The sequence below is a fragment of the Pararge aegeria genome, chromosome 13 (assembly GCF_905163445.1).
Source record: "Pararge aegeria chromosome 13, ilParAegt1.1, whole genome shotgun sequence".
Classification (NCBI taxonomy): Eukaryota; Metazoa; Arthropoda; class Insecta; order Lepidoptera; family Nymphalidae; genus Pararge; species Pararge aegeria.
In genome coordinates, this window is record NC_053192.1 from 17044477 (window position 1) to 17063868 (window position 19392).

Sequence of the window (19392 nt, forward strand, 5' to 3'; positions counted from 1 at the left end):
TCTCCCGAGGATGCTCCGGTTTCGGAGCGAAACGTGCGTAGAGGGTACATTGCCGAAGATCTGTTTGGTGTGGAGTATAAGGATTGAAGAAATTATAAATTACACCATACAGATTTTCCTGCTGTTCGCGGAGTATAGCAAATTAAAGCTTATTTTCATAATATATCAACTGTTCAACTGGTCAACTGTTCCATGTTACCCCGGTAACATAAAACAGTTGACCAGGGGCACAACTTTAGGGGTTGGACACCTTAATTATATCCTTGTTAGGGGATATAATCGGGGGATATAATTGTTATCTCCTGCCTTGATCAAATTTAAATTAAATTAAATTAAGATGATGAAGAACGTTAGGCGCCAGGTAAAGTTACGACACCGATTCGGCAGTGCGTAATGTTAAAGGAACTCGTAAACTGACTCTTCTTACCAGATAGATAAAATTTAAATTTAATTTTTTTTTTCTTAAATCATACGGAAAATGATAAATATTGTTTTTACAAACACAGGATCTGCATCTTGTAGCAAGAACCATAGACAAGTTAGCTTGTATAAGTTGCCTGGTGAAAATCGACTGGTAAAAGGTAATGCATAACTAGGAATCCTTGATTAAGCGTTACTTCCTTAGGCATTGTCTCTAAAACGGACATATAACTCGAGGTGGGCGTTCGTACATGTAGCACAGTTTTTACTATTGCAGTGCCACCCTTGCCAGTATTTATGTGCCATTGTAACAGTACCAAATAAAGATTTTTATTTTTACTATTATTGTTATTTTTATCATCGTAAACCCATTATAATAAGGCAATTTAGAATGGTGATAGCCCAGTGGGTAAGGCTTCGGCTACCGTTGCGGGGGACCGAGTTCGATCCTCGGGATACACGTGCTATGTCATCACCATCTTCTCACCATTTAATAAAGAGGGTTTAGACGAGTTCCACCTCGCTGATGCCAAGTGCGGATTGGTAAACTTCACACGCCTCTGAGAACGCTATGAAAACTCTCAGGCATGCAGGTTTCCTCACGATGTTTTCCTTCACCGCTAGCAAGTAATATTTTAATTGCATAAAATTCACATAACTTAGAAAAGTTAGAGGTGCGTGCTGGGATTCGAACTCGCCCCCCAAAAAAGTCGAAGTCCTACCCACTGGCACCGAATTAATCAGTGAGATTAGGTCCATTTTGCTATGAAGGTTTGTGTTTCGCTGCACGAAACTGGCTCCACGCTTGCGAAAATCCTCTACAAAGCCAACAGGCTGCATGTAGACGAAGAATACCATTTCACTTAAGTAGTAGATAAGTTTGTAACTTCTGAATATTTAGTTATTCTTCATGGTTCCAAAAATAATAATATTTGAAATGCGAAATGGTTGTTTTGTAGTTTGTCCTTCTTTCAAGCAGCAACGAAGCAATATAATACGAGTACCTAAGTTTTGCAAAGATATACTTGAAGAGTACAAAATAATCAGCAGCAGCGTTATATCTGAAGAAAACAAATCCTTGAAGACAAAGACGCGAGAAGAACAAACTTTAAATGATAGAATAAGTGTAATATATAAAATCACCGCAACAAAAAAGCTACGCAAAAGTAGTCACCTATGCCAGAAGCGGTTATAGAGATTGAGCAATCGATCTCTCTTAATGCTTTGGATAACCTGCATAAAAAACACGTAATATTATACATGCATCAGCAAGGGGATTCTGAAGCAATAAAAAGCGTAACTTATTGCTAGATATCAATGTAAGCCTATACTTACCTCTTTGCAGAAAATGGCAGGAGGCTCTGATGGGAAAGAATATCAGAAAAATACGATTGGCACACCTTGGCTCCTCAGCATCCCTACAGTGGAAGTATTCAGCGCCTTTGGCGACCTGCCTGGCTCTGGAGTGACCTCGGCTGGCTAGAGATACGCTGTCGCCCTACGTACTGTTGACAGTTCTGACAAACAAAGTATGGACACAGGCCCACGAATAGAATGATCTTATACTTTCACTCGTATTCACAAACATCTGTGCATCTAAACCTGCACTGGGTAACCACCACTAAAATATGATACCCACGACTTTGTTTGTGAACCTTTTTATGTGCTGTGAAACTATAATTTATTTCCGAGCCACAAAATAGCATCCGTTACTAGTGTGTTAATATACGCAGATTTAATTTTTGGGTTTAGGTAATAAAGGGGGAAACAGGAAATGCCTTTCCTTAAAACATCATGCTTTAATTTGAAAAACACACAGGTTCTCAATGTAAACTGTGATCCTACTCTCTTAGGATTTTTTTGGTAGAACCTTGTAATTTTTTTTCGGATGCTTTGTGACCCTTCATATAGTGGCTCAGGACTGTTACAAGAAAAGCCTCAAAGGTTAGGACGGCCTCCTATCCTAGCCCATTAACGTCTCACTGTTAGACAAAAGCTTCCTCTATCATAGGAGAAAGATATTTAGTATTGATCATAAAAACTGCAAAGTGTAAATCAAGTGCATTAGGACAGTAAGCTGTCCTCTATTTTGCTACTTTACTGACAGATAGATAGATAGATAGATAGTCTTTATTGCACAAATTAAAAGCGAAAACAAGAAAAAACAAAACAATAAAAAATATATATAAGATGCGCAAAGGCGGTCTTATCGCTTTAAACGATCTCCTCCAAACAACCCTTTATGGTAGAGAATTAGGTTAGGGAAAACGGGATAGTGCAACCAGTGATACAATTAAGTTAAATACATATAATTATAATATATACATACATACATATAAATATATATAATATATATATAAACATACAAAAGAACAGTGTATGTAACACTATATCATATTAGATAAATAAAGTTCTATTAGTCGATTTTTAAATATATTTACTGTCTGCGACTGTCTTATATCTCTCGGCAATTCATTCCACAGATTTACCACTTTTACAGTAAATGAGTTACCATACGCTGACAGCTACTAGTGTGTACAATCGCCGCTGTCAATACGTGTGTCCTGCAATTGAGAGACCGGAAAAGTTGTGAAAATTCCGCCAGCTTTAGCAAGTCCTATACAGACAACACTTTAGGGAATCACACTACATAGTGCTTATACCTAGGTATTCATAAAATTACCTACGCTAATTCCATTTTAGTTTTAGTATATTTTTCCAACCTTTCTTAGTTATGTTAACAATCTTCCCGTTAGCTACCTTTTTTAAAACATACCCTACATTAAAAAGTTTATACAAAAAGGTTAACGAAAAAAAATAGGAGAAGGTAGATACCTACATATAAAAATTAAACTGAATTTGAAGGCGAAGTTGTAGTAGGTATACCATCCTTTTCCCAAAAAGTAGTCAATTTAACTTACCATTTCAAAACTAAGTCTCAAAATGACCAACCTATTTCATTAGATTTAGCAGTTACTGTCAGCGAACGGAAAAAACATTACGATCGATGGTTACTGGACACTCATCACCAACCAGCCAAAACCCTTAGCTTTTATTTAGTAGGTACTGAAAGATTATTGACTCATCCAAAGATATCTTCAATACCAAAATGAAATCTTACAAAAAATAATATTATTTATGTTTAGGAAAATTCCATCTGTTAATTTTTGAAAACCACAAAATGTAACTTTTATTTATTTGTCATTTTATTTCCAAAGAGTGTAATAAACAAGTTGTCTACAATGTATCAAGACAAATCTGATGAATGATAGAATTATTATTAATCCCAAAAAAATCACTTTAGAGAATTACTCACTTTTAAAAATAACAACGATTTTTTTCTACAAACGTGCAATAATTATTTTTATTCATATTAAAGCTGAAAAAAATTTAATTTCCAAATTTTTTGCTCAAGCAACCCGACACGTCATTAAAATAATTCGCAAGCCTACCGACAGATGCCACTGAAAAATTAATTGCATCGCGCTGTGGAGAGTCCGCGGCCGGAGTATATAAGGTCATGCTAAGTCGGCACAGTCATACTAACCTTGCGTAGGGTGTACCGTGATCACGAAGGCGGTTGCCCCGGGCCGGCGCCAGTCATTGCACTGCGACTGGACAACGCTTGCTTGTGACTATCTCTCACAGAGATACGTCGTGCGTGTAATTTTTGGTAGTTGGACTTGCGTTCTGCGCGGTCCACCATTTTTTAATTTTTATGTTATTGCCGTTTGGCAGACATTAGGTAAACATAAGTGAAGATTGTGACATTATTATGGCATATGTTTTTCGGATCATTTTTATTAAATATTTTTAGCTAACCAATGACTTGACAAAAAAAAACTTTTCTATTATATAAGTTTTTTTGGTATTAATGTAAGTCATTATCGAGCCGTTCTTTTTTTTTTTTTTAAATAAAACCGCTGTAAAATAACATTAAAATTTTGGGTTTTTTAAGACGTGTGAACAGATTGTATTAAGAGTATTGAGGGCAAATTCAACAGGATCGTTTTGAATTTGCATCTCGTTTAAATTCTTCCCTCTTATTTCCCCGCACACTTACCCCGATTAAAAGTTCGTAAGTAAGAAAATCTTTGTTATGAAAGCATTTGGCACTTGGTTTCTAGAAAATCAAGTGAATCTCTGCCTCTTTATGGAATCAGTGATTCCAGATATAGTCTTCACCGTGTACTAAATTTCTATCATCATCAACCGATGTAAGTTGAATACTGAACTTAGGTATTTTTTTTGTATTTGGTCCAGTTTTTTAGTTTGTCTAGTTTGACATAGTCTGTTCCGCTGCAGATCTTAATACCAAATTCTCATCTCGTTGGGGTCCATCAACGCTGCGTTTAAATTGGTGTGGGGTCGCTATTCAGCACACCAAGTTTTTTCCCTAACCATGGGCACTAAAGCTTCGCGATTTGTTGAGCTATATCTGTAACTCTGGATCTTCTAATTTTTTAATTTATTTAGTACATCTCTGTACCTACATCGCCCTCTTGAGTGAACTTTAAAACTGTTGCTTTGAAGTTCACTAAATCAGAAAATGCTTTAAATAGTTTCCAACAGTCTGCCCTAAAAACGCTTACATCACAATTTTGAATGTAAAATATCTTTAACAGCTATACTTCGTTAAATAGTATAACCGATCCTGATAGATAAACAGTCTATTAGCCCTTCTATTAGCCCTCGATATTATCATTTACCTAATGGATGAGAAAATACAGCAGTTCAGGCGAGTCCACTTCAAGATACTTAAAAAGATCTACTAATGATCTACCATTTAACAGTAACCCTTGTAATATGGGCAATAATGTTTTTATTAGAAGTTATCTTTCTTATTAGATGCAAGCGTTACCTAACGACACCATATGATTTCCGAACAAAATTAAGCTTGCGTACAATCCGCGTGGCACAAACAGATCTGTACAGTGTACTTGTATTATTTTTCCGGACTACACTCTTATCGTCAACCGAACCGACAGTTCATCCGATTGACGTGCACTGCTAAACATATGTACTTTGTAGGGAGTTCCAAAATCCATGTTCCTGGGCCGGTTGTTTCCACCTAATTCCAGCGACTCGCTTGATGGCGTCAGTTCACCTCGTTAGTGATCACCAACGCTGCGCTTACCGGTGCGGGGTCGACATTCCACAACCTTGGGACCAAACTGTCTACCGGTTTTCCGAAATACGCTATTATTAAATTAATTGATTCCTAAGCCTACATGTCTGGAGGATGCGGTATCGGAAAGCAACGTTAGACAGTTAATTTTAGGGGATCTGTGTAGTGCTGCTCGTAACAATAAACATTGTACGCATAGCTCTATACAAAATTGAGAGGTTTTGACGTGACAACGTCTTATAATTCGATGGAGCCGGCTGCACACACGAAAAAACATGACGCATGCGGCGTTACCTCGCTCTGAGGCGTTCCATTCAAGGCTTGAAGTGCAAGCGAGAGCGCGGAAAAAGCGACAAAGAGGCACAGTCGGCCTCCGCGTTCGACATCTGTCTCTCTCCTACTTGAGTGAGCGATGCGTCCGCGTGGACAGCTTTTATACAATAATACATTTACATGTTTTCGGCAAGGATGAAGTGCAGTGAAAAGTGAATGTGGTGTCAATTGTTTATAGCAACGATAATATCTATAAAAACAAATAAAATTAAAATTTTCTTTTGAAAAATGCAACCATTCCATTACGACGTTGTCACGTTCAACTATAGTCAGTAAGCCGACTTTACAGACAACCAATTTTTTTTTATTATAAGATTGAAGGACCAAGCAAAGCAGATGGCCCACCTAATAGTAAGTGGAAAACTGTATCCTTTAAATAGTGTAACCCTTCGCAGGGCATGCAAGAAGCACGTCCTATGAAACTCCCGCCCTATGTCTATCAACCTGAGACGTATCTGTTAAGTCTCGTGTGCCAATAAAAACACCGGCATGCCTTGGACACGTGCCTGAAATAAGTTTGGTTGCAGTACTTCCCCGGACAAGCTCTGTCAGAGAAAACTCTATTTCTACTATTAAAAGCTGCTTAGCTTAGAGTGCCTGTAATAACACCATTAAAAAATATTGCTTTCCTTTTCTGCATGGAGTAATGTGATAAGGACAGGACTAATATATCATTCAATAATACCTATCAATTTTATTTGTAGAGATATGCGAATAGAATTGGCACCATCACAAATTACGCTGTACAGATTTGTCTGGTTGTCGTAGGTTAAGTTAAGCTTAATATGCATTCAATATTTTAATGTTAAATAAAATAAAATAATAAATCAACAGTATTTGTATTTTCATTGCACACGTACAGAAGTTCTAACGAACGAAGACCTTTAGGCAGTTGTTTGAGCACATTGTTTGAGTGTAAGCTTGGAATCTATTTTCTTGTTAATGTTACGCTACTAAATTGAAACTAGTTTGTCTGCAGATTATGACCGAAACAAACGTTTGTAAGTCTATTTTTTATTACCTGTCTTATAATGTAAACAATCATTATTGATCCTTTTTAGTGTAAAGTTTAATATCAAATTGTTAACAAAGTAATGCTGTTATTATTCATAATAAAAATATTTTTGTACTTTGTTTTTTCACTTAATGTAATGAATAGATTGTTTAGATTATAAGACTCGTTAGACATTTAGTGTAAAAGCTGAAATTTATAGAAAATTTATTAACATTTCGAAATGAAATATTCTTTAACTCCACCACTTTTTTTTTCCACTAGCACGGCTAGCATGGACAGGAGATTATTATCTCCCCGGGGAAAGGATAAAAATGTATCTTCTTCCACAGATTTATTAACTCTCACAGCATTGGCGCACAAGTGGTAATAATTTCCAAATATTATATGTATAATAATAAACGGGGGTAAACTTCTCCTATTCCATGTTCCCGTGCTTTAGCAGCTGGACACGTTAATTGTATCCCCTGTCAGGGGATATAATCGGGGGATATAATTTTTGTCTCCTGCCCGTGCTAGCCTTGCAGTAAATAAGTAATGGACACATCAATTATGATGCCTTTGTTAATAGAAAACAAAGTGGCTTTGTATTTGAACGCTAAACGGTCTTCGTGAGATAGAAGCACTATACTAACCAACACTTTTTAACTAACCCAATATAACCCGACCACTAGCAGCGACACGCTCTGTGTAAAGAAAAAAACACAACATAAGACACACTTTATTTGCAAGTTTACAACATTCATATAGAAAATACATTTTTGTTTGTAAAAAAACTTAGATCAAATGAAAAAGATAGACGGTACACAGTGCCAGAACACGAAGCCGCTCACAGGGCAGTGTTAATCTTCTTCCTTTCATGATAATCTTTTTATTTTATACTAGCTTTTGAACGCAGCTTCGCTCACGTTAAGTTAAATTTTTGATTTTAAAATTTTAACTACAAAGGTTTAAAAAAAGTCTTTCTGAATTGAAAAATATTAAATAAAAAATTAGAAACTTTTATATAATTTTTCATCCCCTATTTAATACTTAAGGAGTTGAAATTATTAAAATTTGTGATACATGTATTTCTTTATTTTTCAAGTTCAAATCAAAGTTTCATGTACATACAAAATTTTATGTATGTTCACAAAAATATATCAAAATTTAAGAGAACATGTGACTGCAATAATTTGAACGTTAGAAGCAAAAATAAACTTGCAGTGCACTTTTAAGTTTACGAATGTAGTTAACGCCGTCACTACTCACTGCATGTGCACATTTTGTATATAATCAACGCGTCAAAAGTGCCATCTACGTGCCTATTTGAATAAAGAAATATTTGACTTGACTTGACTTGATACATTATGGGATCACCTCGAAAGATATCTTATAGAATATCTACAAATACACAAAGCGATCTCGCTACAATGCTCCAAAATTTTTATTTCACATTAACTGTAGCGTGGTTGCCGTTAAACGATGATAAACGTTATACGAAGTTATTACCTTTTTAAAGCACTCATGATGCCAAAGTCTACTAGTGACTGAAAATGATCTAAACAAAACTTGTTTTCGCCGTCCGTCTATCTTTTTCCTTTACTCTATGGTAAAAAACAACATAAGTAAACTCAACTTTTAATTCATGTTTACGTTTGCAACTTTATCGTTATTTTTCAACGTTTTATTTGTATTAATGTAATGTCCCATCGCGATACTAACAAAGTTGGTGCTACGTGTCTCCGGTTGACGGCACGGTCTGCTTGATGTTCGTCACCTTGAAACTCTTCAGCGGATTGCTTTGCCGCGCCTGAGAACAAAGCACCGATATTAGTATGGGAAAAATAGGCTTATAATTGCTATACTCCGCGTAAGGCGCGTAAGGAATCTGTACCGTGTAATTTATAATTCCTTCAATCTTTATACTCCACACCAAACAGCTCTTCGGTAATGTAATAATTGTAGTATAATAATTCATTGTAAAGTCAACATCTCGGTGTCGGAGCGAAACGTGCGTAGAGGGTACATTGCCGAAGATCTGTTTGATGTGGAGTATAAGCATTGAAGAAATTATAAATTACACCACACAGATTCTCCTGCTTTTCGCGGAGTATAGCAAATTAAGCTCAATTTTCATAATATACTAGCGTACCCAGCCCGCTTCTCCGGGCAAGAATATCATCATAGTAAATAAAAGCGGTATTTGACAGTTTGACAGTTCAAAAATAGGAGTGATCCGATCGTCACCAAACTTTACAGGATTACTCGCCAGGTCAATCCGGAGATTCCCTGAAAGTTTCATTGAAAACGTTCCAGCCGTTTATGAGCCTATACGGAACATACCCACGCACCTGTTCTTTTATATATCCAATATATATATATATATATATATATATATATATATATATATATATATATATATATTGGATTTCGGTAAAGCAACGCCTGCTTCTATCCAATATATATATACATTATTATTACTACGAACTGGTAAGCGCAGCGTTGGTCGACCCCCAACGAGGTGGACAGACGACATTAAGCGCGTCGCAGGTAGCCGCTGGATCGAAGCGGCTAAGAACCGTGGAATTGGGAACTCCGTACAAAAGACCTACTAGACCTAATATACATTACCTGATATTTATGCCTCTTGGCGCTGCCGAAGCTGGTTCTGTTGGGCTGTTTCCTTTTCTTGGGCTCCGGCGGCGCGTCCGCGTCGGGCTCGGCCGGCTCGGCCCGCAGCGCGGCGGGCAGCAGGTACTCGGGCACGTGCGCCAGCTGCGGCTGCACGCGCACCGTGTGCAGCGCCTTGTCCCTCTTCAGTGCCGCCAGGTCCGTGGGGTTGTCCTCGAAGTACCCCTGAAAGGTGTGCAGTCGGTTACGAGGTTCCTATCACACTTGGGTTTGTAGCGCCGCGTTCTTGGAGTCAGAGAGAAGATTAGACGTTCATCAATGTATTATGTGCGTGTTTTTGTCATCACTGCAGAAAAAGATGAAGAGTTTTTTTCGCCCATCGGCTACTTGATGGTTTTTTTTTTTTCTTTTTTTTTTTTTTTTTTGTTAAACTAATTTTTTTTTTTTTTTTTTGTTAAACTACATTGTAACAAACATTTTCCAACATAATAAAACAAATAAAATACGACAATACACAATTCGCCATCTAGCCCCAAAGTAAGCGTAGCTTGTGTTATGGGTACTAAGATGGCTGATGAATATTTTTATGAATTATATACATAAATACTTAGAAAATACATATAAACACCTAGACACTGAAAAACGTTCATGCTTATCGCACAAACATTTTCCAAAAGTGAGAATCGAACCCACGGCCTTGGGCTCAGAAAGCAGGGTCGCTGCAAACTGCGCCAATCGACCGTCACGTCATAATTAGCCATCCCCTAAGAAACTATGCAGTTATGGATGACGGGTTCGCAAGTATATATCTTTATGAATATTCAACCACTTAATGTAAATCTAAGTATTTTAATGTAAATCAAATAGACAATCTTAATCGAACAGTGCTATTGATGATGATGTTGGAAAAGAGCAACTACTGAGTTTTCGTGCCGGCTCTTCTCGGTAGAATACGTTTTCCGAACCGGTGGTAGAGTCACTACAAACATACATACTTGACGTTTCAAAAGTGCTTATAAAGTAGGCCTACTTTAAATAAATACATTTTAAATTTTTTGAATATAGATGTGTTATTAATTTCATAAAATTTCAATGAATTTAAACAATAATTCACACCCCGCAAATACTCAAACAAGTTTAAACACACCCGAGCATGTTCATTATTTACGTTCGAAGTCTATTTATAGGCGAAGTATATTTTCTTCGTCCGCGTTTATTAGTTTTTTTACAAATCCTCTAAAATGCCTCTTATCAAACCCTTCCCCTTTGGAAGCCATTTTTTTTGTCAAAAATCCAACTATTAATAGCTTCAAAAGCCATTAAAGAGAAGAAATAACTGGTAATCGAACCTGTAGTTTTTTACAGTTGAGCAGCTCTTGTTTGATCTCCTTTAGCCGCGCCTCCCGGACCGCCACGCGAGTCACGGCGCGCCACGCATCTCTCGACCGGTATCGGAAGCCTTCCACCTCTTCTAATGCGAACTCATACTTCCTGGAACGAGAGAAGCACTTTAATTCAAGGTTCTTACCAACTTTCTGCATCAGTTAACTGCATATGGTGACTAAAACTTAAATTTTTCGGGCTAGCGACAAAGCGAAGCGCCTTAGGGTTGCCCAGCGCAGCGGGGACAGAAAAACGTATTTTTGTTTATATTCGATACGATGTGATATTACTATTTATTTTCAATATATAAAACTGCAAAATCTAGCGAATTCAATATTATCAAGTATTTCGTGATTTCATACTATCAGTTGCTAAGTTTTGTGTTATTAATAGCAAAATCTTTTGTTATGGAACGTTGGAGTTCAAATATAGCTATATTTTGCCGAGTGCGGCCATGAGACCACGAGCGTTATCGTAGGAATTTTGGATACAGTCTGTACATACTTCGGAACATCATATGGCAGTTTGTCTACATTAATAATCTTGCCTTTTACGGGCACATGGGGCTTAACACCTCAGGTTACGCCTCAGGTATGTGGACACTGCGGCAATGTTTCTTGCATGTCATACCAAGTGTCACTCAGAAAAAAAAACAAATTAGGTTAAGAAGCAAGACACAGCACAGTAGTGAAACCCGTACAGAGAACAAAAATTGCTAGTTTTTGAAAAACTTACTGTAAAACTTGTTGTCCTTTAAATCCTTTTGACAGGTGATCTTCTACAGCTTCCATGAGAGGCTTCTCCCGTATTGACACGAACGATAGCACTGAACCCTTAAACATATTATCTATCAGAAGTGGCTTAGACATAGTCAGGCCTCAGCTCCGCCTTCACAGCTCTCACAGACCAACATCATCTCAATGTCACATTTATGGAATGGCTTTGGCAAATACCAGCTAGATACTTTAGATTCCCGGTGGATCACAATGCTAGAAGGCTCATTGGTTACCTAGTCAACCAAAAACTTCTAATTTGGCTATCAGCATTATACAAGGATATACTTCGAACTGTTTACTGAGGAACTCCTTGATCTGTAGCAATTGAGGAGACGTTTTCGAGTGTGGAAATACTTGAACAGCGGAGTAAAATGGATCTTAAGTGCATTGTATTAGAGGTCAAATTTATCGACAATTCCAGTCTCCACGGCACAAGTCTCCTCCCAAAATGAGGAGGGGTTAGGGCCGTAATCCACCAGTGCGGATTGGTGGACTACACACACCTTTGAGAACATTATGAAGAATTCTCTGGCATGCAGGTTTCCTCACAATGTTTTCCCTCAACATTGAAGCAAGTGATATTTTTATTGCTTAAAACTTCTAGCTTTATGTGAGCTTTATGTGATAAAGCTCACATAAAGCTAGAAGTTTTAAGTTTGGGAGGAGATGATGATATGAATTGGTAAGAATAAGGAATATGTAAGAAGAAACCACAATAGATCCCCGATACGGGCATTTATACGGGATAATGTTGATTGTGAAAGTTTGTCTGTCTTTTTGTTTGTTATCTACGTTTGACTCAACCTTCATCGATCTTAATGAAATTTGTCGCAGAGGAAGCTTGCATCCTAAAGTTTGACATAGGGTACTTTGTATCTAGAAACACACAGACCGAAATCCCGTTTCGGCACATATATGCGGTTTAGCAGCAAAACCCATCTTGACTTTTTTTTTATAAATACGTGTAAATGAAAACCGAAATATTACTACACAGGCTTTAGAGGCACATTAATTACTGACTCTTGAGACTTATCTCTCAAACTTAAACGCTAATAGTTTTGGGTAAACCACTGCCATAGTTTTTACTAAAATAAATCAGAACGGCCCTAATATCACATGCAAAATTATAATCAAGTGACTCCTGACACTTTATTAGGTAAGCGTCGCGTAGCGTAGATACTATGCGCGTGTCGGTCTTTTATCGTCAAAGTAAACTCAGAATGTTTCGAATTTGTTTCTTAGGAAAAATAAATATGCCTCTATTGATTTAATATTTTTACACTGTTATTCCTTGTGAGATATATTTTTGCGCCCTTCAACAGTATTTCGCAATTCTGTTACATGTTGTATAGTCAGCAACATGGAGGTAGACATTGTATAATTTTAAAAGCTCGGGTAAATAAATCTGGCCCCACAGGATTACAGCTGGTATATGAATCAATTAGAGTGAATCGAAAAATAGTATACCTGATTGTTTCCCCTGGCAGTGCGCCCAGCGCGGTGTACATAAGAAGTGACATCGAGCGGGAAGTCGAAGTTGATAACGTTGGAAACATGCTGGAAGTCGATGCCTCTTGATACGCCGGATTCTCTGTCTTTCCTGCGTTTTGATTTTTGCTGCAAAATTTAGCAAAATAGCAACCATTATATCAAATTAAATTTTCTAAGGTTCAAGTAGGATATAACAGAGAACAGAGACCGCAGAGTCCTCCGGCGTCCCGTCAATACCATCTACTGCGCTCACCAACCCGTCTGACCACCAGCTATTGATGAAGGTACTAGTGGGTACTTTACACCAGAAAACGCGGCGGTGGGATAATAATAATAATTTATAAAAAAATTGCAAATAAAAAATTAACTAATTAAGGAAATAGTCAAAGATATTAAGTCAAAATTTTGAATACCTATTATTAAGTATACAGAAGTAGTTTAACTATCTCCCTAGAGCAACGGTAAGCGCTGTGACCTGTGTATGGTGGGAGGCTACAGCCGTGGCTAGATATCAACCTACCGACAATAATGCCGCTAAACATTTTAGCGTTCCGGTACTACGTCGCGTTGTAGGAACCGATAAGGTATATAGGTATATAAGGGTTTAATTCAACTGCAATGCATACTAACACGTAAGCCTGCTACCATCTTAGAAATCATCATTTCTACCAGGTGAGATTGCAGTTAACGGTTAACTTGTAGTTAACAGACTAGACCAAAAAATTTAGAATTTACAAATAAATGTAGTACCCTTAATTAAAGCCACAGCGCTCACGGAGAGAGGTCGTCAATCAGATACTAAACAAAAGACAACTTGTTTAATTAAATTATAAACCTACTTTTTTCTTCTTCCCGATCTCTTCCCCAGCCAACATCCCACCGTCCGGTTGCTCTAGGGCCTTCTCATCTGAAGCCACTATGATCTGGTAGCGGCCGCGGTTGAACTGATCCACGGACAGGCACCGGACAGCCGCCGGGAGCTCAGAGTTCAGCACGCATGAGCTTATTTTGAACTGTTCTAGGTAGAGTTTTAATCTGAAACAATAATTACAAATCATCATAAATTCGCCCGCGTTTCATTCCTTTTTTTAAATTTAATTTTGATAGCCGGTATATAAAATATCTATCGGCTTCCAGAATCCAAGCCATCTTTATGCAGAGTCCCACCATTTTCGGCATAGAACCTGTGCATTAGTAACAAAGGCAATTGTCTGAAATCCTCAAGAAAACTGCTTTTCTGGGATAATAATTACCCGCGTTTGTTTCCTTTTTTAAATTTCAGTTTGTTACTCTGATTTAAAATAATATCTGTCCGGTTTGCAAAATCCAAGCCATATCTATGTAAAGTCTCGCCATTATGGGCATAGAACCAGTGCATAGATAACAAAGGCAATTGTTTAAAATCCCGAGGGATATCTAAACTATGAGACGACAACCCTTTGAGAGTCTTGAAAATGCTTGGCATGGCTTTATTTATTTATTCACTTTGAGATTGAGTTTTCATTAATGCATGCCTGACATTTGAGACACCTGAATTAACTGATCTTTCTATCAGAGTGAAGAGTATTTTTTTAAAACCACACTTACTTGTAACACCTGTCGACTGTTCTCACGAATATGATACTCTTGCCTCTAATAAGATTCAACTTTAACAGTGCATATAATATTGCCGCCTTGTCATCTTCCTCCGCAAAGAGGTGGTAGTGTTGTAGCTGTGACGCAGGAGCCAACTCTGGTTCCTCGAGTTTGAGGGTGACAGGGTTTCTTAGAACTATCTTCTTTAGACTGAGAACGTCATCTGATAGAGTCGCGGAAGCAAGCACGGCTTGGTATATTTTAGGTAAGTGGCTGTAAAAAATAAAGATTAAATATTAAGATTTTATGTCCATCACAAGTTTTGGAAGTCATCATTGGAAGGTAATCTTTTTCATGGATAATCTTCTGAATTTAAGTGATCAAATTATAAAAGCCTATAGCCTATTACATTTAAATTTTTCACTTAATGGATAATGGGTGTTTCCATACAAAAATATTACAGACTGATTAGAAACACCTATATGTATTATTTTTTTCACTTTCCTGTGTATATCGCGTAGACATATCAAATGGCCTAATAGCGTTTTGAAACATCTATAATATTGAAGTCATGCTGCTTTCAACAAGTTCTGAAATCGGTTAAGTTTTTTTTTTTTCAAATAAAACAAAGAACTTGTAGCACTGGATATGTGGCTGAATTGAATATCTAATACATTATTATTTTTTAATTACTATGACTTATATAACGATTTATTCTAGCCAACACCAATCCACACTGGAACAGCCATGTGGACTACTACCTTAACCCCTTAGCACTGTGGGAGGAGACACATGACCTATAGTCGGCCGGTAATGAGTTGATATGATGATGTTATAAAGCTCTCATCTAGCACTTCAAAGGTTGTACGGACAATCCACCGGTTGACCATCCATCACTGCAGATACTTCCGTTGAATAGTGGGCTAAGTATTTAGTTTCTTGGCACTTGCCATACCATGGCATACCATGCTTAGCCTTACCTATTTTGGACTTGAGACATTGAAATTTTCATAGTAAAAAAATATATTATTGCCAATGAGTTATAACAGAAGTTAGTTTTTGAAATCAAAGGCTTTAATTATAACATAAAATATATCACCTAAGAAGCTCTTTTATTTCATCTTCGTATCCAAAAGAAAAGACTAAATCAGCCTCATCCACAACCAATAACGACAAATCATCTTTCAGCCTCATGTTGTTTGCCTTCAAATGAGCTAGAGCCCTGGATGGAGTTGCCACAACAATGTCTGGTTTATCTGATAGTAGGGACTTCTGGATATGTGTGTCTCCGCTTGAAGATATATCAATACAGCGAACTTCCCTGGCACATTTGTGTGTTAAGTCGCTTATAACTGATGCAATCTAAAACATTACATAAACAGTTCAGTGAGGTTGTCATATCACTGGTATAGTATTTTAACGTATATAGCTAAATTACTATATGCACCACCCATATACACACACCAATGCACTAAAGTTTTTGGTCATTTTACAGTAATTTTATAAAGTGAGTAAATAAATAAACTATGGATAGCTGGGGAGGATGGGAACTTGCTGCCTGTCACTTATACTTGCCTCAGCACTTGCCACTGTGCCAGTGAGTATGATATTTTTTTTATCTTATTTCAAAATAGTAATAAAACATACCTGTCCACACAACTCTTTGCTTGGAGACAGTATAAGAGCTTTTATACACTGATGTATGCTTGTGTTCTTAAGATTTAATATTTTCTGTATAGCTGGAATTGCAAATGCAGCAGTTTTTCCTGAACCAGTTCTTGCTCGCATGAGCACATCTTTACCTTCAAGTAATAGGGGAATTGCTGTCTCTTGGATAAGGGTTGGTTGTGGCCATCCTAACTGGGATATTGCCTAGAAAGTTAAATAATTTATCTCATAACATTGTAGCAAGAATTGAGCACAAGATTCTTGATAGTTCTGGACATTGGGAACTTAAGTATTGCAAAACAAGGGAAAGATAAAGTTATACAAATGGGTCTACATGCTGTGTAATATTGCCTGCAAGTGCTACCAGAGGAAGTATGTGAGCATACTGCAAGCACTGACAAGCTGCTATCTATGGTAATCACTTCAGCATTTGGGCTATAGTGCAAGTCTGGTCTCTGCACCTACTTCACCAGCTTCTCCATGTAATAATTATTATTATTTGTTATTCAAGTATGTAATTTCAATGAGTTTAATGTTCACATTAAAGTTGGTTATACCTAAACCTGCCAAACCAAATTGATGCAGCATGGTCAAACTACTCTCATTTAAGTATCTCTCTTTATACTACATTAATATTTTAAAACTACTCCTTAGTAAATAAGGTCCTTCCTCTAAGAGGCAAATCTCTAGGAAAAATTGCATTCTTAGTCGTAACTTCGAAAGCCCCTTGCCTCTAATTCAATCTTAAAAGCCTCAAGGAATGACTCTAAATTCAATTTAGTTGTCAGGATAAGGAAATGAGGAGTGAGAATAATCAAATGAGAGAGTAGATAAATAGCATAGCTTTTAATATTTCAAAAATTAAGTATGAATTACTTAACAGAGACTAAACTAAAATCGATAAATACTTCAACAAACCTTTAAAATTCTATCGTCCAACTCCATTTCATGAAACATAACCTTTTTCTCGTCTGCCATTTTACTTGATTTTTGCTGGTAAACTTACAAAATAATATTATTTACTCACTTTCTTTGTAATATATTACTGATTTTATTACGATTAATTAAAGTATTCTTATAGATAAAAATAAGTAAGTAAGTAGATAGAAATAATAAAAATAAGTCGCAAAATTGGGACATAAATAACCACCAAATCACAATTTAATGCACATTGACATTGTCATTGATGCGCAGTGCTATAGTGCTATTTAGTGCGCACATGCGTACAACTGACAGATCCACAGAAGTGTTCACACTCCATAGATTATTATGATACTAGGTGTGCCAAAGATTAAGGACCGTGGGCAATACTACTTAATATAAGCAAAATGCTGTAACTTATATAGTTATATAGTAGTACACTAGCTGTTGCCTGCGCCTTCGTCCACTTTAATTTTTGTTTTTACAGCGTCTTGTAGGTACAGTTTCTTTGAAAGATGTGTGGCATTCAATTAGGTATTTTCAGTTGTACAAATATTATCAAGTTGTGTTTTCTTGTAAAAAAAATCGGAAATAGATTTTATAAAGAACTTTTTCAATTAATTGTATCTCTAAAATGAACTGTTTTGTTTGGGTGTAATAAATTGTTTCAAATAAAACCTCTGCCTTCATTAACTGTATATTTTATACAACATCGGAATTTAGAGTCCTAAAGTAGTAGATTATAATGAAAAACATTTCAAGTAAAATATATATTATATGTTATAGGGTGGATGTGGCAGCCTCAAACCAATTAATTTTGAAGTGAAAAACTATTTTCACTATTGTTGTTATCTATACTGTTATCATCCGGTCCCTGATGACTTCCACGAATGGCACCAACAATGGAGTGCAAGCCATACATGCACAAAAGCACTGCATACCCTGAAATTTTCGTATGACTCATAAATGCGAAGGATTTTCCCATTTTATGGCACCTTCCTTCTTTATGCATACCCTGGTGAAAAACCCAGTGCACGCCACTGGGCACCAAATATGGTGGATATTTTTTTCAAAACTCTCTCAATATGGGTATCAAATAAAAGGGAATGACTAGTAAAAACACTATGAAAATTTTCAAATTTAAGATAAATTAAAACGCCCACCAGATTAAAATGACAAACTACATTTATTTTCCACAATTATAACCACAACCTCCAATATGGGTATCAAATAAAAGGCTTGTAGAATAAAGAGGCTTGACTTGTAGACTTAATACATAAGGGTTATCTAAAATTTACGTATCAAATATGGGACATTATTCATTTCGAAAAAATAAATATATGTATATATATATACAACATATAACAACACGTATATATAAAGGTTCGCGGCTGATGATCTCATTAAAAAATGTAATAACATAATTACGAAAACAAACACTATATTTCCTGAGGTGCATCCATGGAACTCCAGAAAAAAAAATCTGCAGTTCTATGGATTTGAAAATAATAAATTGGATGCACCAAATGTACGTTAACTTCCCACAATCATTGCGACGCGCGTCGTTGCCTCAATTGATCGTTTGGATTTTTTCGGTTGTATTGGCAAAACTCAACTCATTTGCGGAATGAAATGATGAGTCACTAATGCATGGAGTCCCACATATGAACCAAGGTATAATTGAGCACCAATTTTTTTCTACTAAACTAAGTAAACTCAAAGTTTTGATAAATTTTGAGTTCTTGTTTACAAAATATCGAGTTCTCTTAAGTCTTAAGTTTACATACAAGTTAGAGAAAAACCAAGTAAAAGACATGACAACTGACCCCCAGTGTAAGTATGAATTGAAATCAACCTTGCTTTATCCCTTTTGCGTGCTTTACCCACTCCATGCGGCAAGGGGTTTTGAAACTGAAGAACCTCATGCCAACGAGGAAATTAACATTCTTCATTAGCTCTCGTGTTGATTGTGTACTCTTTGAGTTCAGCTCCCAAGATCTATGAAGTTTATGGAAAAAAGTGCTGCCATTAAAAAAATCCAATATACTGAGTTTATATTTACACATGGTAAC

At 36.6% G+C, this 19392-nt stretch overlaps 1 protein-coding gene and 1 non-coding gene across 2 annotated transcripts; one reads left to right on the forward strand and one right to left on the reverse strand.

The window, feature by feature from the left end:
- The first annotated feature begins 3959 nt into the window (after nucleotides 1–3959).
- On the forward strand, nucleotides 3960–4123 carry LOC120629059. Its single transcript, XR_005658980.1, has one exon. It is a non-coding gene; the product is annotated as a U1 spliceosomal RNA (small nuclear RNA).
- A 3178-nt stretch (nucleotides 4124–7301) lies between these two features.
- On the reverse strand, nucleotides 7302–17596 carry LOC120628904 (probable ATP-dependent RNA helicase DDX56). The gene is made up of 11 exons (XM_039897570.1): nucleotides 17318–17596; nucleotides 16379–16603; nucleotides 15831–16093; nucleotides 14744–15004; nucleotides 13996–14191; nucleotides 13133–13282; nucleotides 11625–11722; nucleotides 10856–10997; nucleotides 9507–9731; nucleotides 8598–8685; nucleotides 7302–7579 (listed from the first exon to the last, which is right to left on the reverse strand). The coding sequence occupies exons 1-10, from the start codon at nucleotides 17375–17377 to the stop codon at nucleotides 8608–8610; spliced, it is 1698 nt and encodes a 565-aa protein (XP_039753504.1). The 5' UTR covers nucleotides 17378–17596; the 3' UTR covers nucleotides 7302–7579; nucleotides 8598–8607.
- Between the last annotated feature and the right edge of the window lie 1796 nt (nucleotides 17597–19392).